Raw genomic sequence first — 27159 nt, 5'->3', positions numbered from 1 at the left:
GAGAGTGAAGCTGCTTATCTGAGAATTCAAAACTAAATCTACAGCTGGAACTCCAAAGGTTCACACACTTATTCAGGAAATAATTAGTGATTTAAGTTTAAAGGGAGATGCGTTTGTGCAGCTCTTTCAGAGAAGTTGTGAATGGCTCTTAAAAGAGCCGTTATGTTTGGGTTTGATCTCTCAGGACAGCGCACAGTTTTACTTGGAGCATGTGTACTTGGGCACCGCCTTTGTCGATTCCGACACGGCGTGCTTGGCCAGCTCCCCGGGCAGCAGCAGACGCATGGCGGTCTGTATCTCCCGGGAGCTGCTGGTGCGGCGCTTGTTGTCATGGGCCAGGCGGGAAGCCTCACCCGCGATGAGCTCCAAAATGTCGTTCACAATCGAGTTCATGATGCCCATGGCCTTGAAGAGATGCCAGTGTCAGGGTGAACCTGCTTTGTCACTTTGTAGCTCTAAATGGAGTAACTCTCCTTCCTCTACTTTCTGCGCTTCTTGCCGCTCTTCGGTGGCATTTTAGTGACTGTTTTCTGGGAGCCTTTCTTGGCAGTAACTAATAAGAACATAAGAACATAAGAATTAGGAACAAGAGTAGGACATCTAGCCCCTCGAGCCTGCTAAACCATTGAACACGATTATGGCTGATCTGGCCGTGGAATCAGCTCCACATACCCGCCCGCTCCCCGTAACCCTTAATTCCCTAATTGGTTAAAAATCTATCTATCTGTGATTTGAATACATTCAATGAGCTAGCCTCAACTGCTTCCTTGGGCAGAGAATTCCACAGATTCACAACCCTCTGGGAGAAGAAATTCCTTCTCAACTCGGTTTTAAATTGGCTCCCCCGTATTTTGAGGCTGTGCCCCCTAGTTCTAGTCTCCCCGACCAGTGGAAACAACCTCTCTGCCTCTATCTTGTCTATCCCTTTCATTATTTTAAATGTTTCTATAAGATCACCCCTCATCCTTCTGAACTCCAACGCGTAAAACTGTTTCTCCTGGTGGTGGGAGCGTGCTCAGCGGCCGCCATATTGGTCAGGGCGGTCTCACGGCGCATGCACGGTCATTTGTGCAGGGACAAAGGGTGGGCGGGGCTTCAGCATGTCTGTCAGTTTGATTGGTCACATGTTTATGTCCAGCTCAGTGGCCCCTGAAAGGTAGCCTTGTTGTTCTGATAGTCGTCTGGTGAACCTGCGCCAGCATGCCTCACCCTATTGGGTCAGACCAGCCCAAGCTAACCCTATTTGGCCAGCCCAGGCTCACCTTAATGGGCCAACACAGTCTCATCTCCTTGGGTCAGCCCGGGCTCACACTATTGGGCCAGACCGAGCTCACCCTTTTGGGTCACCCAGGCACATCCTATTGGGCCAGACCGGGCTCACCCTATTGGGTCACCCAGGCACATCCTATTGGGCCAGCCCGGGCTCACCCTATTGGGTCACCCAGGCACATCCTATTGGGCCAGCCCGGGTTGACCCTATTGGGCCAGCACAAAAGGCCCAGGGATCAGCAGAGAAAATCAGCAGCTCATTATTCTCACTTTGCGTACTTACCCAACCATGTTAGCTCGAAATGATGAATAACATCTGCCTTTCAATGTGGAAGGAGAAACATTTTTCATTCTGTCTGTGGGAAAATATTTCAAACATCAATGTGACTGGAAAAGCAGCGACACACACATATCCTATCCGAGTGAGAATGTTCCAGAGTACTGACTGTGGAAAGAACTTCAACCAGTTACACAGCCTGAAAAACATCGTAACATTCACAGCGGGGAGAAACTACACGTGTTCTGTGTGTGGACGAAACTTCAACTGATCGTCCAAACTGGGGAGAGACAAGTACATCTGCTCCACGGAGAAATCATGGAAATGAGAAGACTCTGGGAAAGGGATTCAGTTCCCCGACTGATCTAGAAATCCATCATCGCAGTCACACTGGGGAGAGACCATTCACCTGCTCTGTGTGTGGCCAAGGTTACACTCAGTCATCTGATCTGCTGAAACTCCAGCGAGTTCACACTGGGGAGGTGTGGGAAGGGATTTACTCAGTCATTTGTATTGCGAGTTCGCAAGTCACTGCAGGAGTTGGGTTCTACTGTCATTACTGCTGTAAATCACATCCTGACTGAATCGTGTTCATTCTGTGAGTTGGGATTTGTTTCTGCTGATCTTACCTACCCATAAAACTGGGCTGGAGTTTACTATTTTGATATTTCAAATAACACAGTGTGTCGATACTTGATGTCTCCATGATAAGAGGAAACACATTTGTGTCTTGTTATCGACTGCTTTATTTTGCGCCTTTACTCCTTTCTAACTGTAGATTGTTTCATTTCTCAGATCTTTGATTATTCTCAGGACAAGTTCCAGTTCCCGATACCGTCCAGGCAGCCTTGATGTCCAGGGTAGGGTTAGCTAACACGCCCGGGATCACTAAACACAAAATCCAGTCTGTTAATCACTTACACATACTGGAATTTTCAGGTGTACACAGCATCTCTGTCACCTTCAATGTTTGAGTAGAGTGTCACCCCTGCAAAGCTGGTTTCAATTTAAATTTGAATCCACACAGTAAATGTATTTTTTTAAATATCTACAATTAAACTGATCACATCAACTAATTGGCAAAGGTTTACAGTCAACTAGATGAACAAGTAAAAACATCATGGCCCAATAACACAGCTCTATATTCACTGGAGAAACTCTGTTATCTCATCCTCGAATGTCAGTTGGTGAGATGAGAGACTGAATCTCTTTCCACACTCAGCTGGTAAATGACCTCTCCCTGATGTGTTTCCACCCAACGCACATCTGCATCGATTCCCACAGTCCCCACATTTACAGTATTTAGTCAGCTGGGCACAAGAGTCTGAGAGGTTGACGAATGGTTGAAGTTCTATCCACGCACAGAACATGTGTACTGTTTCTCAGCGCTCTGATTGTTGTTTTTCCAAAGGCTGATGATAAGGTTATCCTGATGAATCTGGTGAATCTCTCAAATCTTGATGTGATGTTTGGTTTGAGTTACCAAGTTGCAGATCCTCCCATTCTAATACCCTGCAAATGTATGTTACAAAAGTTGTTAATTTAAGTACAGGATATAAATTCAGAATAAACAAATCTAGATTCTATAGGACATTCTGTCCCCTCCTGTCCCTCCAAATATGTAAAAGCCTTATTCTAGACACTCTCCCTCCATCCTTACGGTCTAAAATCAACTGCGAGTTACTTTCTCCAGGAAGTGCTGAATCTGGCTGGGTTAAATCCACAGAAATGTGTTAACCTCTGGTGCTTCACCATCAGTCGACTCAGAGAATGTCAGCAGGATTTCCACCGTGGTAGTCATCAGAGCCGAATCCAATCCAACCTCCAAATGACATCCACAAACCTCCAAATTGATGTCACTGGATCAGTATCAAGAGCAAGGGTAGTGGCTAATTTTTACTCATATTTCGCCCAGTGGTTATGAGGACAATTATAACCCCTGAACTGCTGCATTGGCTGAGAACAACTAACAGCCCAGACCAAGGACCGAACTTGGGAACTTCCCAGTCAGTATTGCAGAGTGTTCTAAAATTTGGGGGGTTGAGGGAGGGTTGGAAAGAATATTTTGAAACACATTTTACTCCACCTTTAAACAAAACCTTCGTCACACTGCACAATTCTGAAATTTTTCCAAATTAAACAAGCAAGTCAAATGGATTATAAAAACAATGTGGCATTTTCGAAAGACTCAAGTCACTCGAATAGACAGCTTTACAATCACAGGACAATACAGAAGGGAGCGAATGTTAATGGGAGCTCGGTTAGTGAAGTCCGCCAACACTCTGAGATAAACTGGGCTGATCCTTTAAGTATAAATAGGCAGAGAAAAGAGAGTCCCTGTCCCTTTAAATAGCTGCCCCATTCCCCCGGGCAGTGGGAGGAGCAACGGCGCGCAACCTCTTGAGATACTGACACAGCAAACACCGCCGAATGGCTTCCCGCAGGTTCCTAAAGTGGTAAGAAATAAATTGCCTCAGGGTAAGTAGAACAACTGAAAAAAATTCACACAGGGTCGTTGCTATGTGCGTGTGTGTGTGTGTGTAAACAAAACACATCATTCCTAAACTTTGCGAGAGATAAGCTACTTTCTGCACCAGCGATCATCCAGCATTTTATTTCCTATTATTTACAATGCAATTGCAGAGTGTTTAATTCAGTTACCATTTATTGATGACCCATTTTCTTGTGTGCTATTGTTTAGAAAGTAATGACAGAATGACCATTCAGTTACCAAGGTGACCATGTCTGTCCGCAGTATTCATTGGGAAGGGGATTAAATCATTGCTCTGGGATTTGGATGCTGTGGGAACATCGGCGCAAAATCACACGTTTTAATGTTAAATATGTTTGTTTTCTCACATGTCGACCGGCTGTGAGAAATGGAACTTTGAGTAACAAATGGCGGGGCTCGTCGGCGAACCTCTCACATATCAAATGTGATTTTCCCGAAGCAAGAATCATACCCCTAGACCAACGAGCCGCCGACAGTAAGGAGTGCAGCTCTCATATTCTGACGGTAGTGAGAAAATATATTAGGCCCATCGTGCTTGTGCTGTCCCTCAGAGAACTATCTAATTCGTCCCCCTCTCCATCGTCCTACAAATGTTATCCTTTTTACGAATATATTATTAATTTGAGACATGACATGAGCAAAGTACAGCATCATTGCAAGTAAAAGGGGAATTTGGCGATGAAGTTAAATGTGAATGACAAAACGACCAGGAAGGTCAAAGCTGTAAGACAATGATGACGAGAATGGGATTCGCACCCATTGCACAGAGCGCATTAGCAGTCCATCACCTTAACCTCTCGGCCAAACCGTCTCTGCTTCAAAACATCGTCAGCCATGCAATCTCTTGCTTTGTGTATCCAAACAAAAATAATGTGCAAGAAAGTCCACTTCACAGCTTGCTCTGCCCTTGCATGCAGATCGACAAAGATTAAAACGTGTCATTAGATTATTTAAGCAATCAGCCTTCCTTTACTTCAGGTGAGTGACTGGAAGAGACGGTTGGTTTCTCGGCAGAATCACAACAAAGAATGTAAAATTTCACACAGCGAGCTAAGATGACCGCAGCACGTCTCGAACCTGCAATCTTCTGATAACTTCGCGGTTATAATCAAAATCATACATCTTATCCATTGGGTCACGCGTCCTCTGCCAACACCATCCATTGTGTTGTTGTTTATATTGCGAGCAAATTCGGGGCCACTGCAATATCAAGGACTGGATTTAGGAAAAGATGAGCATATTTCGAGTGAATGAACAGATGCACGGAGATCTGGGTGCGCACCGGCGCAGGCAAGCCCAAACAATACAGGATGACCCGGGTTTATGAGAAAATCCGTTTCAAAGTTAAAGATTATGAACCGGAACTGACAACCAGCCCGTTTAAATAGACACAGAATGATCGGGCACTGCAAGGAGATCGCTTTTACCCAGATGCAGAATGACACTTGACTGACAGCAGTTCTCTTTTAAAAGAATAAAGTGAGATTTCTATCATCCCTGAAGGCAATTGTGTATTGGGCCTCAGGACCACGCGGGGCAGAGACGGTTATTGAAGCCACAGGTGATAAACAAGCAGGAAGGAGGGAGGGACGTAAAACCAGCCCAGACTGAAATATATATATATTGAACATTTTAAGAAAATAAATGCATTTAAATTTCATCTAAAAAAAATTGAATTTGAGTTGCTGGAAATGAGGTGTGCAGTCAATCATTACCCAAACACAGTAAGCCCATGGTGGAAGACAAGTCACGAGGGAAGATGTGGGCTACAAAGGCGATCTTTTAAAGTCGCGTGTGTCTTTCTGCTGGATCTGACAGCCGCTGCTTGTGCTGTGAAAGACGTCAAATATAATAGAGCCCGGTGCAGGCGGAACAGAAAAAGCATATTTATTTTGGAAGTTCAAGATTTGGGATTACATATCAAGGACTAGATTTCGGAAAAGATGAGCATATTTCGAGTGAATGAACAGATGCACGGCGATCTGGGTGCGCATCGGCGCAGGCAAGCCCAATGTAAATTGAAACACAACAGTTTAACAATTCGGTCATTGCAGCTGAAATCATACTCCTTCTCAAACTATACAGGATGACCCGGGTTTATGAGAAAATCCGTTTCAAAGGGAAAGATTATGAACCGGAACTGACAACCAGCCCGTTTAAACATACACAGAATGATCCGGAACTGCAAGGACATCGCTTTTACCCAGTTGCAGAATGACCCTTGACTGACAGCAGTTATCTTTTAAAAGAATAAAGTGAGATTTCTATCATCCCTGAAGGTAATTGTGTATTAGGCCTCAGGACCACGCGGGGCAGAAACGGTTATTGAAGCCACAGGCAGGAAGGTGGGAGGGACGTAAAACCAGCCCAGATTGAAATATATATATATTTAACATTTAAAGAAAATAAATGCATTTAAATTTTACATTTAAAAAATTGAATTTGAGTTGTTTTAAATAAATAAATAATTGATTCATAATCTATATATTTTTTGTTTAAAGGAAGGCTGTGTGACTGGAAGAATTTCATTGGAAATGAGGTGTGCAGTCAATCATTGCCCAAACACAGTCAGCTCATGGTGGAAGACAAGTCACGAGGGAAGATGTGGGCTACAAGGCGATCTTTTAAAGTCGCGTGTGTCTTTCTACTTGATCTGACAGCAGCTGCTTGTGCTGTGAAAGAGGTCAAGTGCAATAGAGCCCGGTGCAGGCGGAACAGAAAAAGCATATTTCATTTGGAAGTTCAAAATTTGGGATTACATATAAATATACACATATTTATACATGTATAAACAAAGTCAGTCAGTCAGTCATGTCTTGTCTTGTCTTGTCTTGGTTTGATTTGATTTGAATTTGAAAATAAGGATGGAGGATGTCGTCATATCATACAACCCACACGCAAGCCCTGGCTAAAATCGCTATATTTCTTACTTGTGTATTTTCCCTTCTTTCAGATGTGGAATAGCAAAATCCCACAGCAGATTCTTCTACCGTCAGACAGTCCAGGAAGGAGTGTTCAATCAAATCAGTCCGGTTTCAAGTTGCATGTAATGCATTTTTCTCACATGACAGTAAGATCGCACAGCACGTTTGCACACACTCTGGCTTACACAAACACACAAACAAACTAAAATTCCTGCACCCTCCAAAGGCAGTTTTTGAAATTTGAAATTGGAAATCCGGGACAGACAGTACATCACTTTTAAACAGGCACAGAATGATGCGTGTCTGATAGCACACCATTTTAAAGAGACAGAGAATGATCTCGGACAGACAGCATATCCCTTTAAAAGGGACACGGAAATAGAATGAATAAAAACAGATAAATATGTAAAACTCGACAGGTCGTGCAGATTCTGTGGAGGAAGAATCCGGTTTCACGTTCTGTCGGATAATCATTCCGATATTTTAGGAAAAAGTTAAAGATTACAGATTTTTTCAACAAAAATAGCGCCTGGAAAAAATACGCAGCGAGAAAGGTCAAATGGGAACGTCTGTGATTCAGTGGAACACAGGAGTGATTAAATAATAAATGGCACAATGGAAAAAGGCAAAGTGGGTGGTAATCGGGCAATAACGTAACAAAGGATGGTCCAGAGGAGGTGTTAGTGGGGATAACAGAACCATGACCAGGCAATATAGGGTGTCACCGCCTTTGAACCAGACCAGGCAGCTTTGCCAGCCCGGATTGATTCCCTGTCCGCTTTGAATTCGGCAGACAAGGGACTAATTCAAAAGGCAGTTTCTCTCATCTTTTCAGCTCTAGAGAAACAGGACGCACTGATATTCAGGGCAGAGGTGGAGATTGACGCTGAATGTATGCTTATCCCAATTGAGGTGAGCTTATGCGTACAGACAGCAAGATATACTGATCAAGTATTGGCCGGAACCAAACAAGGGTTTAGGTTAACCAACGAGTCACAGAGCCGAGTACCTCTGAGATATTTTAACTGTACTCAGTTTGGCGTGTTTCACTTTGCTCTGGGATTTGGATGCTAAGCGAACACCGGCGCAAAATCACACGTTTTAACGTGAAATATGTCTGTTTTCTCACATGTCGAGTGGCTGTGAGAAGCGGAACTTTGAGTAAAACATGGCGGGGCTCGACCGGGATTTGGCCCGAGACCTCTCACATTTCAAATCTGATCATTCCTAAGCGAGATTCATACCCGTAGACCAACGAGCTGCCGACAGTGAAAAGCGCATCTCTCAGATTCTGACGGGAGTGAGAAAAGATATTGGGCCCATCGTACTTGTGCTGTCCCTCAGAAACCTATCGAATTAGTCTCCCTCGCCATTGTCCTGCAACTGTTCTCCTTTTGACGAATATATTATTAATTTGAGACATGACATGAGCAAAGTACAGCATCCTTGTAAGCAAAAGGGGAATTTGGCGATGAGGTTAAATTTGAATGACAAAACGAGATCAAAGCTGTAAGCCAACGACGACGATGGGATTCGAACCCATGCGTGCAGAGCACAATGGATCAGCAGTCCATCGCCTTAATCTCTCGGCCACCTCGTCACATGTACAGCGTGTCGTCAGCCATTCAATCTCCTGCTTTTTGTATCCAAACAAAAATAATGTGCAAGAAAGTCCACTTCACAGCTTGCTCTGCCCGTGCATGCAAATCGACAATGATGAAAACATGTCATGAGATTCTTTAAGCAAACAGACTTCCTTTACTTCAGGTGAGTGACTGGAAGAGATGGTTGGTTTCTCGGCAGAATCACAACAAAAAAAGTAAAATTTCACGCAGCAAGCTCAGTTGAACGCGAATCTGCAATCTTCGCGGTTATAATCGAAGTCAGACGCCTTATCCATTAGGCCACGCGGTCGCTGCCAACACCATCCATTGTGTTATTGTGTATATTGATAGCAGATTCGGGGCAACTGCAATATCAAGGACTGGATTTAGGAAAAGATGAGCATATTTCGAGTGAATGAACAGATGCACGGCGATCTGGGTGCGCATCGGCGCAGGCAAGCCCAATGTAAATTGAAACACAACAGTTTAACAATTCGGTCATTGCAGCTGAAATCATACTCCTTCTCAAACTATACATGATGACCCGGGTTTATGAGAAAATCCGTTTCAAAGGGAAAGATTATGAACCGGAACTGACAACCAGCCCGTTTAAACATACACAGAATGATCCGGAACTGCAAGAACATCGCTTTTACCCAGTTGCAGAATGACCCTTGACTGACAGCAGTTCTCTTTTAAAAGAATAACTTGAGATTTCTATCATCCCTGAAGGCAATTGTGTATTGGGCCTCAGGACCACGCGGGGCAGAGACGGTTATTGAAGCCACAGGCAGGAAGGAGGGAGGGACGTCAAACTAGCCCAGATTGAAATATATATATATTTAACATTTTAAGAAAATAAATGCATTTAATTTTTTTAAATTCAATTTGAGTAGTTTTAAATAAATAAATAATTGATTCATAATCTATATATTTTTTGATTGAAGGAAGGCTGTGTGACTGGAAGAATTTCATTGGAAATGAGGTGTGCAGTCAATCATTGCCCAAACACAGTAAGCCCATGGTGGAAGACAAGTCACGAGGGAAGATGTGGGCTACAAAGGTGATATTTTAAAGTCGCGTGTGTCTTTCTGCTGGATCAGACAGCAGCTGCTTGTGCTGTGAAAGAGGTCAAATGTAATGGAGCCCGGTGCAGGCTGAACAGAAAAAGCATATTTCTTTTGGAAGTAAAAAATTTGGGATTACATATAAATATACACATATTTATATATGTATAAACAAAGTCAGTCATGTCTTGTCTTGTCTTGTCTTGGTTTGATTTGATTTGAATTTGAAAATAAGGATGGAGGATGTCGTCAAATCACACAGCCCACACGCAAGCCCTGGCTAAAATCGTTATATTTCTTACTTGTGTATTTTCCCTTCTTTCAGATGTGGAATAGCAAAATCCCACTGCAGATTCTTCTACCGTCAGACAGTCCACGAAGGAGTGTTCAATCAAATCAGTACGGTTTCAAGTTGCATGTAATGCATTTTTCTCACATGGCAGTAAGATCGCACAGCACGTTTGCACACAATCTGGCTTACACAAACACACAAACAAACTAAAATTCCTGCAACCTCCAAAGGCAGTTTTTGAAATTTGAAATTGGAAATCCGGGACAGACAGCACATCACTTTTAAACAGACACAGAATGATGCGGGTCTGATAGCACACCATTTTAAACAGACAGAGAATGATCTCGGACAGAGAGCACATCCCCTTAAAAGGGACACGGAAATAGAATCAATAAAAACAGATAAATATGTAAAACTCGACAGGTCGTGCAGATTCTGTGGAGGAAGAATCCGGTTTCACGTTCTGTCGGATAATCATTCCGATATTTCATGAAAAAGTTAAAGATTACAGATTATTTCAACAAAAATAGCGCCTGGAAAAAATACGCAGCGAGAAAGGTCAAATGGAAACGTCTGTGATACAGTGGAACGCAGGAGTGATTAAATAATAAATGGCATAATGGGAAACGGCAAAGTTGGTGGTAATCGGGCAATAACTTAACAAAGGATGGTCCAGAGGAGGTGTTAGTGGGAATAGCAGAACCATTACCAGACAATGAGTGCGGTGCTTTTGATCCGATACGTTGAACCTAATGTTGAGGTCTGAAGACGAGAACATGCCGACAATATAGGGTGTCACCGCCTTTTAATCAGACCAGGCAGCTTTGCCAGCCCGGATTGATTTCCTGTCCGCTTTGAATTCGGCAGCCAAGGGTCTAATTCAAAAGCCAGCTTCTCTCATCTTTTCAGCTCCAGAGAAACAGGACGCACTCATATTCAGGGCAGATGTAGAGATTGACGCTGAATGTATGCTTATCCCAATTGAGGTGAGCTTATGCGTACAGAGAGGAAGATATACTGATCAAGTATTGGCCTGAACAAAACAAGCGTTTAGGTTATCCAACGAGTCACAGAGCCGAGCACCTCTGAGAAACATTAACTATACTCAGTTTGGCGGGGTTCTCTTTGCTTTGGGATTTGGACGCTAAGGGATCATCAGCGCAAAATCACGCGTTTTAACGTGAAAGATGTCTGATTTCTCACATGTCAAGCGGCTGTGAGAAGCGGAACTTTGAGTAAACAATGGCGGGGCTCGTCCGGGATTGAGCCCGAGATCTCTCGCATTTCAAATGTGCTCATTCCTAAGCGATAATCGTACAGCTAGACCAACGAGCCGCCGACGGTGAAGAGCGTAGCTCTCAGATTCTGACGGTAGTGAGAAAAGATCTTCGGCACATCGTGCTTGTGCTGTCCCTCAGAGACCTACCTAATTAGACCCCCTCTCCATCGTCCTTCAAATATTATCCTCTTGACTATTATATTATTAATTTGAGACATGAGATGACATGAACAAAGTACACCATCCGTGTCAGTAAAAGGGAAATTTGGTGAAGAGGTTAAATGTGATTGACAACACGACCCGGGAAATCAAAGCTGTAACACAACGACGACGAGGATGGGATTCGAACCCATGCGTGCAGAGCACTCTACATTAGCAGTCCTGTGTCCTGAATGGGGACTGGGCAGCCATGTACGGGGCATTCTCTGAGGAATTCAAACCATTTCACAGGCACAAGGATAAACTCTCGATTTAGGCCGATTGCCTACTATGGGGAAACTGTGTAGTCATGCCCCAGATGGGCAGAGAGATGTTCATCAGAGAACTCCACAATGAGAACCCGGGCGTTGTCATAATGAAGGCAATTGCCAGCTTACACGTTTGGTGGCCAGGGATAGATGCAGACCTGGAACTTTGTGTTCACAGATGCAACACGTGTGCCCAGCTGGGCAATGCGCCCAGGGACGCCCCCCCTTAGTCACTGGTCCTGGGCCGCCAAACCATGGTCACGCATCCATGTGGACTACGCAGGTCCTTTCATGAGAAAAATGTTTTTGGTTGTAGTAGACGCCTACTCCAAATGGATCAAGTGTCACATTCTCAATTCAAGCACATCCTCGGCCATGATGGAAAGTCGACGTGCAATGTTCGCCACCCATGGTCTACCGGACGTCTTGGTCAATGGCCAGTGCTTTGCAAGCATTGAATTCCAGGACTTCATGGCTGGAATTGGTAATAACCATGTCAGAACGGCACCGTTCCAGCCGGCCTCAAATGGTCAGGCGGAACGAGCAGTGCAGATAATCAAACAGGGGATGCTCAGAATCCAAGGCGGTTCCCTGCAAAGCCGCTTATCATGTCTCCTGTTGGCCAATAGATCCCGACCATACTCGCTCACAGGGGTTCCACTCGCAGAGCTGCTAATGAAATGGACGCTCAAAACCATGTTATCCCTTATGCACCCCACCATGAAATAAATTGTTGAGGGCAGGCGCCAGTCACAATGTGACTACCATGATGGGAATGCGAGGGCGCGATGTATTGATGTCAATGACCCTGCCTTTGTCCTCAACTACGCTGCAGGGCTTAAATGTCTCGCAGGCACTGTGATTGCCAAAGAGGGGAATAGGATTCTGATCGTTAAACTTAACAATGGAAAAATCTGCCGCAAACACGTGGATCAAATAAAAAAGAGGTTCAGCAACCCCATAGAAGAAGCAGAGGAAGAACACGATATCGAGTTCACTCCTCCACAGGTGACCGAACACAAGAACCAAGCGGAGGAGAGCCCAGTCACTGTGGGCATTCCGGACAGGCCGAGGCACCGCAAACAGCAGTCACTCAGGCTAACGCCCAACAACTGGATCCCCAACTCAGGCGCTGTACAAGGGAGCGGAAACCACCAGAGACTTAACCTGTGATCGCAATCAGACTTTGGGGAGAGGTGATGTCATGTATTCAACTGTCATTGTAACCCATGTATAAACAGACCTAAGTTGTACACCGTGAGAACATTGACCACAAGGGGGTGAACTTGTGGGAGACACTCCTAACCTGGACTTTCAGGTATAAAAGGGGAAGCTCCACCCACATTCATCACTTCAGTGCTGGCTAATAAATATTACTGGTCACAGAGCGACCTTCTCTTAAGTATGGGCCTCGTCTACATTTATACTATATAGTAAGGACATATTAGACAGAGTGATCAAACTGACCCGGTTCTGGTCTCTGTAAGAACTCCCATTCTGGATTGTTCCATTTCGGAGAGTGTCGGGTTAATAAACTGACTGACGCAACAGGAATTGAAAAATAAACTTGATAAGTACTTGCGAGAGAGAATGTGTGACTGAAATCTGAGTCTCAGCCTCTAAACATGCTTTTAATTCGGCAGGCGGTGTAAATGAATAGGTCTGAGAGTGAAGCTGTTTATCTGAGAATTCAAAACTAAATCTATAGCTGGAACTCCAAAGGTTCGCACACAATTGTTGAGGAAATAATTAGTGATTTAAGTTTAAAGGGAGCTGCGTTTGTGCAGCTGTTTCAGAGAGGTTGTGGGTGGCTCTTAAAAGAGCAGTTGTGTTTGGGTTTGACCTCACAGGCCAGCGTGTAGTTTTACTTGGAGCTGGTGTACTTGGGCACCGCCTTTGTCCCTTCCGACAAGGCGTGCTTGGAAAGCTCCCCGGCAGCAGCAGGCGCATGGTGGTCTGGATCTCCCGGGAGCTGATGGTGCGGCGCTTGTTGTAATGGACCAGGCGGGAAGCCTCACCAGCGATGCGCTCCAAAATATCCTTCACAACCGAGTTCATGATGCCCATGGCCTTGGAGGATATGCCAGTGTCAGGGTAAACTTGCTTCATCACTTTGTAGATGTAAATGGAGTAACTCTCCTTCCTTGACTGTCTGCGCTTCTTGCCGCTCTTCGGTGTTGTGTTAGTGAACGTTTTCTTGGCGCCTTTCTTGGCAGTAACTGGTGGTGGGAGCATGCTCAGCGGCCGCCATATTGGTCAGGGCGGTCTCACGGCGCATGCACGGTCCTTTGTGCAGTGACAAAGGATGGGAGGGGCTTCGGGATGTCTGTCAGTTTCATTGGTCACATGTTTATGTAAGCTCCGTGGCCCCTGAAAGGGAGCATTGTTGTTCTGATAGTTGCCTGATGACCTTGGGCCAGCACGCCTCACCCTATTGGGCCAGCCCAGCCCAGGCTAACCCTATTGGGCCAGCCCAGGCTCACCCTATTGGGCCAGTCCGGGTTAACCCTTTTGGGCCAGCCCGGGTTCACCCTATTGGGCCAGCACAAAAGGCCCAGTGACCAGCAGAGAAAATCAGCAGCTCATTGATTTTATTCTCACTCTGCACACTGTATCCAACCATGTTAGCTGGAAATGATGAATACCATCGGCCTTTGAATGTGGAAGCAGAAACATTTTTCTGTTCTGTCTGTAGGAAAATATTTCAAACATCAGTGTGACTGGAAAAGCAGCGACACACACATACCCTATCCGAGTGAGCATGTTCCAGTGCACTGACTGTGGAAAGAGCTTCAACCAGATACACAGCCTGAAAAACATCACACCATTCACAGCGGTGAGAAGCTACACGTGTTCTGTGTGTGGACGAATCTTCAACTGATCATCCAACCTGGAGAGACACAAGGACACCTGCTCCATGGAGAAATCATGGAAATGTGGAGACTGTGGGAAGGGATTCAGTTCCCCGACTGATCTAGAAATCCATCGTCGCAGTCACACCGGGGAGAGACCATTCACCTGCTCTGTATGTGGCCAAGGTTTCACTCATTCATCTGATCTGCTGAAACTCCAGCGAGTTCACACTGGGGAAGTGTGGGAAGGGGTTTACTCAGTCATTTGAATTGCTAGTTTGCAAGTTACTGCAGAGGTTGGATTCTACTGTTATTACTGCTGTTAATCACATCCTGACTGAATCGTGTTCATTCTGCGAGTTGGGATTTGTTCCTGCTGATGTTAATCACCCATAAAACTGGGCTGGAGTTTACTATTTTGATATTTCAAATATCAGAATGTGTCGATACTTGATGTCTCCATGATAAGAGGAGACAAATTGATGTCCTGTTACTGTCTGCTTCATTTTGCGCCTTTACTCCTTTCTAACTGTAGATTGTTTCAGTTCTCAGACCTTTGGTTACGCTCAGGACAAGTCTCAGTTCCCCATACCGTCCAGAGTGCCTTGATGTCCAGGGTAGGGATAGCTAACACGCCTGGGATCACTAAACACAACATCCAGTGTGTTAATCACTTACACATACTTGAATGTTCGTGTGCCCACAGCATCTCTCTCACCTTCAATGTGTGAATAGAGTATCACACCTGCAAAGCTGGTTTCAATTTAAATTTGAATCCACTCAGTAAATGTATTTTTTTTAAATATCTACAAGTAAACCGATCACATCAACTAATTGACAAAGGTTTACAGTCTACTAGATGAACAAGTAAAAACATCGCGGCCCAATAACACAGCTCTATATTCACAGGAGAAAGTCTGTTATCTAAGTCCTTGAATGTCAGTTGTTGAGATGAGAGACTGAATCTCTTTCCACACTCAGCTGGTAAATGGCCTCTCCCGATGTGTTTCCACCCAACGCGCATCTGCATCCATTCCCACTGTCCCCACATTTACAGTGTTCAGTCAGCTGGGCACACGAGTCTCAGAGGTTGACGAATGGTTGAAGTTGCATCCACACACAGAATATGTGTCCTGTTTCTCACCACTGTGATTGGTGTTTTTCCACTGATGATAAGGTGATCCTGATGAATCCAGTGAATCTCTCAAATCTTGACATGATGTTTGGTTTGAGTTACCAAGCTGCAGATCCTCCCCTTCTAATATCCTGTAAATGTAGGATACAAACGTTGTTACTTTAAGTACAGGATAGAAATTCAGAACAGACAAGTCTAGATTCTATAGGACATTCTGTCCCCTCCTGTCCCTCCAAAGCTGTAAATTCCTTTTTCTAGACACTCTCCCTCCATGCTTACTGTCTAAAATCAACTGCGAGTTACTTTCTCCAGGAAGTGCTAAATCTGGCTGAGTGCAATTCCACAGACATTTGTTAACCTCTGGTGCCTCATCATCAGTCGACTCAAAGAGTGTCAGCAGCATTTCCACCATGGTAGGCATCAGAGCCGAGTCCAATCCTACCCTCAAATACATCCATACACTTCCCAATTGATGTCACTGGATCAGTATCAAGAGTAATTGCGCTGGCTAATTTTTACTCATATTTCGCCCAGTGGTACTGAGGACAATTATAACCCCTGAACAGCTACCTTGGCTGAGATCAACTAACAGCACTGATCAAAGACTGAACTTGGCACCTTCCCAGTCAGTATTGCAGAGTGTTCTAAAAAAAAAAATTTGGGGGGGGTGAGGGAGGGTTAGAAAGATTATTTTGAAACAAATTTTACTCCACCTTTAAACAAAACTGCACAATTCTGAAATCTTTCCAAATTAGACAAGCAAGTCAAATGTATTATAAAAACAATGTGACATTTTAGAAAGGCTCAAATCACTGAAATAGACAGCTTTAAAATCACAGCACAATACAGAAGGGAACGATTGTTAATGGGAGCTCGGTTCGTGAAGTCCTCCGAAACTCAGAGATAAACTGGACTGTTTCTTTAAGTATAAATAGGCAAAGAAAAGGGCATCCCTGTCCCTTTAAATATCTGCCCCATGTCCAAGGGCAGTGGGAGGAGCAACGGGGCGCGATCTCTTGAAATTCTGACACAGGAAGCGCCGCCGGATGGGTTCCCGCAGGGTCCTAAGATCCTAAATATTATTGCATTAGATTAAAACCATCAACTGAAAAGAATGCACACAGAATCGTTGATATGTGTGTGTGTGTGTGTAAACAAAACACATCATTCTTAATGTTTGCTTGTCAATTCCACAGAGATAAGCTATTATCTTCACCAGTTATTATCCAGCATTTTATTTCCTATTATTTACAATGTAATTGCAGTTTTTTTAATCCCTTTACCATTTATTTATGACCCATTTTCTTGTGTGCTCTTGTTTAGAAAGTGATGTCACAATGACCATTCGGTTGCAAAGGTGACCGTCTGTCCACAGTATTCAGTGGGAAAGGAGATTAAATCTCACCGAGGGAATTGAGATACCACCCATCAGTCTCTGCACTTTATTGTCCAGTGATCACCTCACCCTCACACAGAAGATCCTAGATTTACCTCCAGTGTGGATGACTTGTGTAAGTGATGTTAAAAATGAAATTGTAGCAGTAAAACAGGAGTTGTGTGAGTGGTGTTTGGGGTGTAGGGGTGAAAGAGGAGTTGGGGGGAGGCGTTTGGAGAGAAGGGTTGAAAGAGGAATTGGTGTGAGAGAAATGGGGTGATTGAGGAGATGGGGTGAGGGGTTGGAGAGTAGGGGTGAAGAAGGTGTATAAGTGAGGGGGATTTACTGCCCATTACTTGCCTCTGTTGAACTATGATGGGGTGTGTCTTTCCTTTAAAATGTTTTGTATAGTGTGTTTCACTGAAGTTAGACTTGGAGCTGCAGTTCCTTGTAGGCACGGAACTGTTTCTGTTGAATTAATGCGGGCAGTGGGAATAGATTTGAGTGGGAACATTCTGTGCTGAATGCGATGCTGGGCTGTAGGTTTTCCCTCAGTCCCAGTGACGAGGTGCTGTTGACACCAAATCCAGGGACCGCCTTCATTGTGACACCAAATCCAGGGACTACATACATTGTGACTTTAAATCCAGGGACTACTTACATTGAGGCAGCAAATCCAAGGACGACTTACACTGATGCATCAAATCCAGGGAATCCTTACACTGAGGGACCAGTAACAATGAGACATCAAATCCAAGATGAATTACAACGTGACATCAAATGGAGGGATTACTAATTCCGTGACAAAAAATCCAGGGACCACATACACTGAGACATCAAATCCAGGGACCACTTACACTGAGACATCAAATCCAGGGACCACTTACACTGAGACATCAAATCCAGGGACCAATTACACTGAGACAACCACATTACATAGGATATACGGCACAGAAATGGACCATTCGGTCTAACCAGTCCATGCAGTTGTTTTAGCTCTGTTCGGGAATTAGAGAGCCTCAGTATGGGGAATGGTCTTGCAGGTGAAACCAGCTCTCATTAGGGTGAAAGGTGGGTAATGAATGAAGATATGATGGTGGAATCAGACGGTGACTGGTTGGGCCTGGTGACAGATTATTGTCAGAAGCCCTTTTCAGGCAGGCTGATGATTAGATGTAACCAGCACAACAATTGTATTCGTCTGTTATTGTATAAAAATCCCCAAATCTAATGTCACTGATATATTTTTCTGTGAGAAATGTAGAGATGTGAAAGAAGGGAAGAAATAAGGCTTGCACAGGAAAGAAGGTTACTTGAATGAACACATTGTGAGGCTGTTTTGTGACTCGTCTCTGTGAGGTTAAAAACATGAAATGGAAAAATGCACGTCCAGTTACACTTATATTGCCAATAGTGCTTTCTAATTTAATCATTATATCCTAAGCCGAATATCCTACTGACTATCCCAATCACTAATCCCAATACTAACAATTAACCACAAACCACACCCCTAACCCCTAAACCTACATCTAAACACAGCACCTAACCAAGGCTAAGAACATAAGAAATAGCTGCTGAAGTAGGCCATCTGGCCCCTTGAGTCCACTCCACCCGTTAATAAGATCATGGCTGATATGATCTTGGCCTCAATTCTACTTCCCTTCCTTCTCCCCATAACCCTTGACTCCCCTATCTTTCAAAAAGCTGTCTATCTGCAACTTAAATATATTCAATGACCCAACCTCCAATGCTCTCTGGGGCAGAGAATTTCAAAGATTCACGACCCTCTGAGAGAAGAAATTCCTTCTCATTTCCGTTTTAAATGGGTGACCCCTTGTGCTCAGACTGTGCCACCTAGTTATAGATCCCCCACAATACGAAAAAGTGCTCAGTGGGGGAGCTAAATACCTGATAAAGGAAGTGTTTAAAGAATTATTTTGATGCAAAAAATACTGCAAGATATGTTTGTAACAAGTAATTATAATCAACTAACTGATCCAAATTAGCAAAGACAATTACAAATACAAAGATTTAAACATTTCAAATTGATCACAAGCAGTACGTGTGGACGAAAACAATTGTTGTGCTCATTCAAAAATCGTTAAACAATACGGAAAATAACAGATTTCCATTCTTATGCAAGATAGTTCTTTCAAGCATTGGTTTAAAACAATTTCAAATGAGAGTAAAGTGATACACGCCGGTTCAGTGTAAGACTCCAACAAGCTGTATACTCAAACGAAACAAGTTTAGGATTTGATGTGGTAAAAGATAAACTGGGTGAGAAGTGAAATAATCTAGAGTAAGAAAAGGCCCAAAATGGAAGTGAAGGGAACATTAATTAGTCTCTTATTATGGAGAAATCAAATATTCGACACACGGTGTTTGAAACAAGCTGATTTATTCAATATTGAGACAGAACATTAATCTCCAGCTCAGGTAAAGGGTTATTCAGAGCAGCAGAAACAAAGTCTAAGTGCCAGAATGAACATGGTTCAGTGCCCAATGGGAGCCCAGTAGTTCCTGCTCCATTCACTGAAGTGGTCTTTGACATTTACCCAGCATTCCCGGCGACGGGGGCCGTATCGAGCCCAGACTTCAGGGGCCCAGTGCGCATGCGCAGGGACTGGCTGTGTATGGAGCATGCGCAGTGCGTTTAATGGCGGAGCGGACATGGTGAGCACTGATCCGCAAACGTGATCCCTGTTAGCGGGGCGGAGGTGAGTAATGGACCAGCGGGTAGACGGTGATGCTTCATAAACAACTGATGCCCGCCGGAAGCCCCGAATAATAACCGGAATATCGGCGACTGCAGCCTCGAGGCTTTCTCCCGCTCACAGGCCCAGGGCAACGGCAGCCATCTTTGTATAGGACGGTAAATTAAGCCATCTGCCATCTTGATTCACGGAGCAGCAAAGCGCATGCGTGGCCATCTTGGTAAAGTAACAACTAAATTAATCTCGCTCTTCACACCTCGGATTTCTCACCATCTCCGAAAGGCGCTGCTCAGTGTAACAGGAAAGCCCCAGAGCTGTTGAGTCCCAGGGTTAGAGTCCCCATTTACAGTCCCAGGGTTATTATCTCATAAGAACATAATAACAAAAGAAATTGGAGAGGAAGTGGATCATTTGGCCCTTGGATCCTGCTCTGCCATTCAATAAGATCATGGACTCAGCTCCACTTCCCATAACCCTTTCTCCCTTATCGCTGAAAAATCTGTCTATGTCTGCCTTAACTATATTCATGACCCAGCCTCCACAGCTCTCTGGGGCAGAGAATTCCATAGATTTACCCTCTGAGCGAAGACATTTCTCATTTCAGTTTAAATGGGTGACCCCTTATTCTGAGATTATGCTAGTTTTAGTTTACTCGATGAGTGGAAATATCCTCTCTGGATCCACCTTGTCGAATCCCCTCGTTATCATATGTTTCAATAAAATTACATCTCATTCTTTTGAACTCCAATGTGTATCGGCCCAACCTACTCAACCTATCCTCATCAGACAACCCCCTCATCGCTGGAATCAACCTCTGAATAGCCTCCAATGCAAGTATATCCTTCCTTAAATACGCAGACCAAAACTGCATGCAGTATTCCAAGTGTGGTCTCACCAATACCCTGTACAGTTGTAGCAGAAATTCTCTGCTTTTATACTCTATCCCCCTTGCAATAAAGGCCAATATTACATTTGCCTTCCTGATTACTTGCTGTACCTGCATACTTGTGTTTTATGCAAAAACACCCTCAGGTCTCTCTGTCCTGTAGCACTTTTCAATTTTTCTCCATTTTACTTATAATTTGCTTTTTTATGATTTCTGCCGAAGTGGATAACCTCACATTTTCCCATGTTAAACTATGTCTGACAATTTTTTGCCCACTCATTTAGCCTGTCTATATCCCTTTGCAGATTTTTTGTGGTCCTCAATTTGCTTTCTCACCCACGTTTGTATCATCAGCAAACTAGGCTACATTACACTCGGTCCCTTCTTCCAAGTCATTAATATAGATTGTATACAGTTGAGGACCCAGCACCGATCCTGCGGCACCCCACTAGTGACCATTTGCCAACCAGAAAAAGAACCATTTATCCCGACTCTGTTTTCTGTTGGCGAAACAATCCTCTATCTATGCTAATATACTGCCCCCAACCCTATGATCTTTTATCTTGTGCAGTAACCTCTTATGTGGCACCTTATCAAATGCCTTCTGGAAATCCAAGTACACTACATCCACTGGTTCCCCCTTATCCATCCTACTCATTACATCCTCAAAGAACTCCAGCAAATTTGTCAAACATGATTTCCCTTTCATAAAGCCATACTGACTCTGTTTGATTGAATCATGCTTTGCTAAATGTCCCACTGCTGCTTCCTTAATAATGGTCTCCAGCATTTTCCCAATGACAGATGTTAGGCTAACTGGTCTATACTTACCTGCTTTTTGTCTGCCTCCTTTTTTAAATAGAGGCGTTACATTTTTGGTTTCCAATCTGGTGGGACCGCCCCAGAATCCAGGAAATTTTGGTAGATTACAACTAATGTGTCCACTATCACTGCAGCCTTAAGATCCTAGGATGTAAGCCATCAGGGCAAGGTGACTTGTCTGCTTTTAGTCCCATTATTTTACCGAGTACGACTTCATTATGAATAGTGATTGTATTAAGTTCCTGCCTCACTATAGCCGTTTGATTATCCAGTTCGGTATTACTCTCAGTGACCGAGTGTTTTTCTCTAATTAAACTGATTTTGGACTGTTTCTGTCAGATACTAACTCCTGCACGGAGCAAGCAAACACTCCCACTCCCTCGTCACTCCGATGTTTTTGCAGAATTGCTTTGTGAAGACGGGCTCATGGAGAGAAACACTCTGCATGGAATGATCCCAAATTGAGAATATCCAAGGGACAACACTCCCAGCTTTAATCATTCTCTGTTCTCTGTCCTTTCCCCCCAGGCCTCGTTACTTTACTCAGATTCTGATAAAAGTAAATTGGGAAAATTGCACTTTGATTTTTACAGGCTGAATTATTGCAGAGAGCTGCGCATGCGCGGTTCAGCCCCGCCCCCTGTGTCAAATCCCAGTGAGCAGAATAGCGCATGCACCCTCCCCTCCCCCAGCACTGCCTGTAATCGCCATTCAATCAGTGAGCGGTAGAAGATGGTTGTACAGGACTTTGGTGAGGCCCCACATGGAATATTGTGTTCAGTTTTGGTCTCCTAATCTGAGGAAGGACGTTCTGGCTATTGAGGGATTGCAGTGAAGGTTCACCAGACTGATTCCAGGGATGGCTGGGCTGTCATATGAGGAGAGACTGGATCAATGGGGCCTTTATTCACTGGAGTTTAGAAGGATGAGAGGGGATCTCATAGAATCATATAAGATTCTGACTGGACTAGACAGGCTAGATGCAGGAAGAATGTTCCCGATGTTGAGGAAGTCCAGAACCAGGGGACAAAGTCTTAGGATAAGGCCATTTAGGACTGAGATGAGGAGAAACTTCTTCACTCAGAGTTGTTAACCTGCGGAATTCCCTGCCGCAGAGAGTTGTTCATGCCAGTTCATTGGATATATTCAAGAGGGAGTTAGATATGGCCCTTACGGTTAAGGGGATCAATGGGTCTGGAGAGAAAGCAGGAAAGGGGTACTGAAGGAATGATCAGCCATGATCTTATTGAATAGCAGTGCAGGCTGGAAGGGCCAAGGGCCTACTCCTGCACCTATTTTCTATGTTTCTATGTTTCTAAAACAGCCAGGAATGGAGACACCATGGCCCCGGGGTAAGGCAGCGAGCAGCAGCCTCCTTACAGAAGCGCAGAGCTTTGGGAGCGTGTCTGCAGATGGGCTCAGAGATCGGCCCCAAGTCCGGGGGGAGTTCAGGGGGAGTCGGGGCTGTGTGCAAGAGGCAGAGTGGAGCAAGAACCAGTCTCAGTGTGTGGTGTGAGTGGGGGAAGGGAGAGGCCATTCTCGGGCTGTGTGTCGATAGTGTGTGTCCAGGGTAACATAGAAACATCGAAAAAAGGTGCAGGAACTGGACATTCAGGCCTTCTAGCCTGCACCGCCATTCAATGAGTTCATGGCTGAACATGAAACTTCAGTACCCCCTTCCTGCTTTCTCGCCATACCCCTTGATTCCCCAAGTAGTAAGGACTTCATCTAACTCCCTTTTGAATATATTTAGTGAATTGGCCTCAACTACTTTCTGTGGTAGAGAATTCCACAGGTTCACCACTCTCTGGGTGAAGAAGTTTCTCTTCATCTCGGTCCTAAATGGCTTACCCCTTATCCTTAGACTGTGACCCCTGGTTCTGGACTTCCCCAACATTGGGAACATTCTTCCTCGATCAAACCTGTCCAAACCCATCAGAATTTTAAACTTTTCTATGAGGTCCCCTCTCATTTTTCTGAACTCCAGTGAATACATGCCCAGTTGATCCAATCTTTCTTGATAGGTCATTCCCACCGTCCCGGGAATCAGTCTGGTGAATCTTCACTGCACTCCCACAATAGCAAGAATGTCCTTCCTCAAATTAGGAGACCAAAACTGTATACAATACTGCAGGTGTGGCCTCACCAAGGCCCTGTACAACTGTAGCAACACCTCCCTGCCACTGTACTCAAATCCCCTCGCTATGAAGGCCAACATGCCATTTGCTTTCTTAACCACCTGCTGTACCTGCATGCCAACCTTCAATGACTGATGTACTATGACACCCAGGTCTCGTTGCACCTTCCATTTTCCTAATCTGTCACCATTCAGATAATAGTCTGTCTCTCTGTTTTTACCACAAAGTGGATAACCTCACATTTATCCACATTATACTTCATCTGCCATGCATTTGCCCACTCACCTAACCTATCCAAGTCACTCTGCAGCCTCATAGCATCCTCCTCGCAGCTCACACTGCCACCCAACTTAGTGTCATCAGCAAATTTGGAGATACTACATTTAATCCCCTCGTCCAAATCATTAATGTACAATGTAAACAGCTGGGGCTCCAGCATAGAACCTTGTGGTACCCCACTAGTCACTGCCTGCCATTCTGAAAAGTACCCCTTTACTCCTACTCTTTGTAAGGGAGACAGAATGGTCAGAATCAGCTATTTACAATCTGCTGCTTTCTCTCTCCAAATCAGTAGTGAACATTCCTGGTTTAGTTCCATTGGGGGCTGTGTGTAAGAGGCAGAGTGGAGCAGGAACTAGTTCCTGAACATGATGTGAGTGGGGGAAGGGAGATACCATGCTCGGGCTGTGTGTGGACAGTGTAAGGTAAAAGAGAAAGTAAACCACCTCGCTCTATCAAATCATTGCTGCTTTCTTTCCCCAATTCAGCAGTGAATGTTCCTGAATCAGTTCCAATCTCACCGTGTCTCTTATTCATGGAAAGTGAGCAGTGGAAACACAGCCTGACAGTGAGGATGTGAGGAGTTTCACAAAGTGCATCTATGCAGGCACCAGGAGAGGAGTGTGGGAGAAGATATTTTAAAGACGGGTTATATTGTTTCGGTGAGCTGACTTCTGCAGAACGCGTTGCTGATGATCGAGAGCTACATTGTCACTCCTAAAGATACATCATATTCTCCCCTCATCCATACCTTACAACTAATAATGTTCTCGTATTATAATTCTCAGAGCAAAATTCTTCAACCAGCCTGAACAAATGTGATCTTTCCTCCTCCCGGAACACAAGGAACAGTGAAGGCAACTCCTTCTCACACACAGTAAGTAGATTATCACTCAAAGACTGCAGAGACATAGATCTGGCCTCAATCCTATTGTCACAGGCAGCAGAAGCAGTCAGTCCCACAGTGATCCAAAGTGGCAGAGTTACATTGTGAATCTTACAGCCACATGGAGCAGTAGAATCAGATGCTGTTTCAGCATTGAAAAAGATCACACTGACAGGTACATTAAACACCCACACTCAGTTACCAGAAACTGGCAGGTAGAGAATAAAAGACAATCAACTATCAGAAAAAATGTCAAATAGAACGTATAAACCACACTCGCAGATCAGAAGCTGATGAATACAGAGCAAAAGCCATATTCATGTTTCAAAATCTGACGGATTCAGTGTTTAACCCCTGAACATACCAGAAGATGACAAGTGCAGAATAAAACCCCCATTCCCGTACCATAGACTGACAGATACAGTATACAACACACACCCACATATATGAAAGTGACAGTAACAGAATAAAATCCCCACTTGCATACCAGAGAGTGACAGGTAAAATGTAAATCCCATGTGCATATATCGGAAAACTGAAAGGCAGTAAGTAAAATTGTTACTTGCATAGCAGGAACTGATAGGGGCAGAGTAAAACCCACACCCACACACATCAGAAAAATGACACGTAGAAGGCAACATTTTCATTCAGATATCAGAGAAATACAGGAAAAAAGTAAAATTGATTCTCACGTTCACATACCAGAGACTAGCCGATACAGAGTAAATTCTACACTCACATAGCAGGAAATGACAGGTACAGTCTAAAACACACAATCAAGTAGCAGGAACAAATACGTACAGTGCAACATAGAAGACACTGAGAGGCACAGATTAAACCTCAACATACACCAAAATCTGACAGTTGCAGAAAAATACACACACTTGCATATCAGAGACTGAGAGATACAATATAAAACCCATACTCATATCAGAGACTGAGAGATATAATATAAAACCCACACTCACATCCGAGCTGACATATTACAATCCGGAATCCCATAACAGAAATGGAGAGATACAGAGAAAGGCCCACACTCACATAACAGAGACAGATAGATACAGAGTAAAACTCAAACTCATTTACAAGAGATCGACAGATTCAGCATAAAACTCACCTCCATTTCACAAATTAACATAGTATTCATTTTATTTTCTATCAGGAATTAGGGGTACAGAGTAAAACAATACTAACATACTGGAGAATGCCGGGTATGGAGTAGAGCTCACATTCACATAACAGAGATGGACAGATACAGCGCAAAATACACATCACACACCAGGAATGGAAATATACATAGAAAATAGGTGCAGGAGGAGGCCATTCGGCCCTTCGAGCCTGCACCACCATTCAATATGATCATGGCTGATTATGCAACTTCAGTACCCCACTCCCGCTTTCTCTCCATACCCTCTGATCTCCTTAGCCATAAATACCACATCTAACTCCCTCTTGAGTATATCCAACGAACTGGACTCCACAACTTTCTGTGGTCGAGAATTGCACAGGTTTAACACTCTCTGGGTGAAAAAGTTTCTCCTCATATCAGTCCTATATGGCTTATCCCTTATCCTTAGATTGTTACTCCAGGTTCTGGACTTTCCCAACATCGGGAACATTCTTCCTGAATCTAATTTGTCCAGTCCCGTCATAATTTTACATGTTTCTATGAGATCCCCTCTCATTCATCTAAATTCCAGTGAGTATAAGCCTAGCCGATCCAGTCTTTCCTCATATGTCAGTCCTGCAATCCGGGAATCAGTCTGGTGAACCTTCGCTGCACTTCCTCAATAGCAAGCACTTCCTTGCTCAGATTAAGAGACCAAAACTGCACAGAATACTCAAGGTGTGGTCTCACCAAGGCCCTGTACAACTGCAGTAAGACCTCCCTGCTCCTATACTCAAATCTCCTCACTATGAAGGCCAGCATGCCATTTGCTTTCTTTGTTGCCTGCCGTAGCTGCATGCCTACCTTCAGTGACTTGATGTACCATGTCACCCAGGTTTCTTTGCACCACCCATTTTACTAATCTGTCACCATTCAGATAATAATCTGCCTTCCTGTTTTTGCCACCAAAGTGGATAACCTCACATTTATCCACACTATACTGCATCAGCCATGCAATTGCCCAATCAGCTAACCTGCCCAAGTCACCCTGCAGCCTCTTAGCATCCTCCTCACAGTTCACACCATCATCCAGCTTAGTGTCATCTGCAAACTTGGAGATATTACACTCAATTCCTTCATCTAAATCATTGATGTATATTGCAAATAGCTGGGGTCCCAGCACTGAACCTTGCGGCACCCCACTAATCACTGCCTGCCATTCTGAAAAGGACCCATTTATTCCCACTCTTTGCTTCCTGTCTGCCAACCA

The 27159-nt window shown here is 44.2% G+C and overlaps 1 protein-coding gene and 1 non-coding gene across 2 annotated transcripts; both read right to left on the bottom strand.

Moving 5' to 3' along the window:
• Nucleotides 1–479: 479 nt before the first annotated feature.
• On the bottom strand, nt 480–13926 carry LOC139239973 (histone H2B 1/2-like). The gene is made up of 2 exons (XM_070868429.1): nt 13560–13926; nt 480–553 (listed from the first exon to the last, which is right to left on the bottom strand). Exons 1-2 carry the CDS (start codon nt 13924–13926, stop codon nt 480–482), a joined length of 441 nt encoding a protein of 146 aa, XP_070724530.1.
• Nucleotides 8501–8582, bottom strand: trnas-gcu (transfer RNA serine (anticodon GCU)). Its single transcript has one exon. It is a non-coding gene; the product is annotated as a tRNA-Ser (tRNA).
• Nucleotides 13927–27159: the final 13233 nt, after the last annotated feature.

The sequence above is a fragment of the Pristiophorus japonicus genome, chromosome 29 (genome assembly GCF_044704955.1).
Source record: "Pristiophorus japonicus isolate sPriJap1 chromosome 29, sPriJap1.hap1, whole genome shotgun sequence".
NCBI classification, from domain to species: Eukaryota; Metazoa; Chordata; class Chondrichthyes; family Pristiophoridae; genus Pristiophorus; species Pristiophorus japonicus.
This window is presented reverse-complemented; position numbering and strand designations above follow the sequence as displayed.

What these genes read in the sequence shown, in the direction of transcription:
- LOC139239973 (XM_070868429.1), bottom strand. Translation starts at nt 13,926, where the DNA reads ATGCTCCCACCACCAGTTACTGCCAAGAAAGGCGCCAAGAAAACGTTC. An exon ending in CCCAAGTACACCAGCTCCAA is followed by an intron (nt 554 to 13,559) that starts GTAAAACTACAC and finishes TGTTCTTATTAG; the next exon opens with TTACTGCCAAGAAAGGCTCC.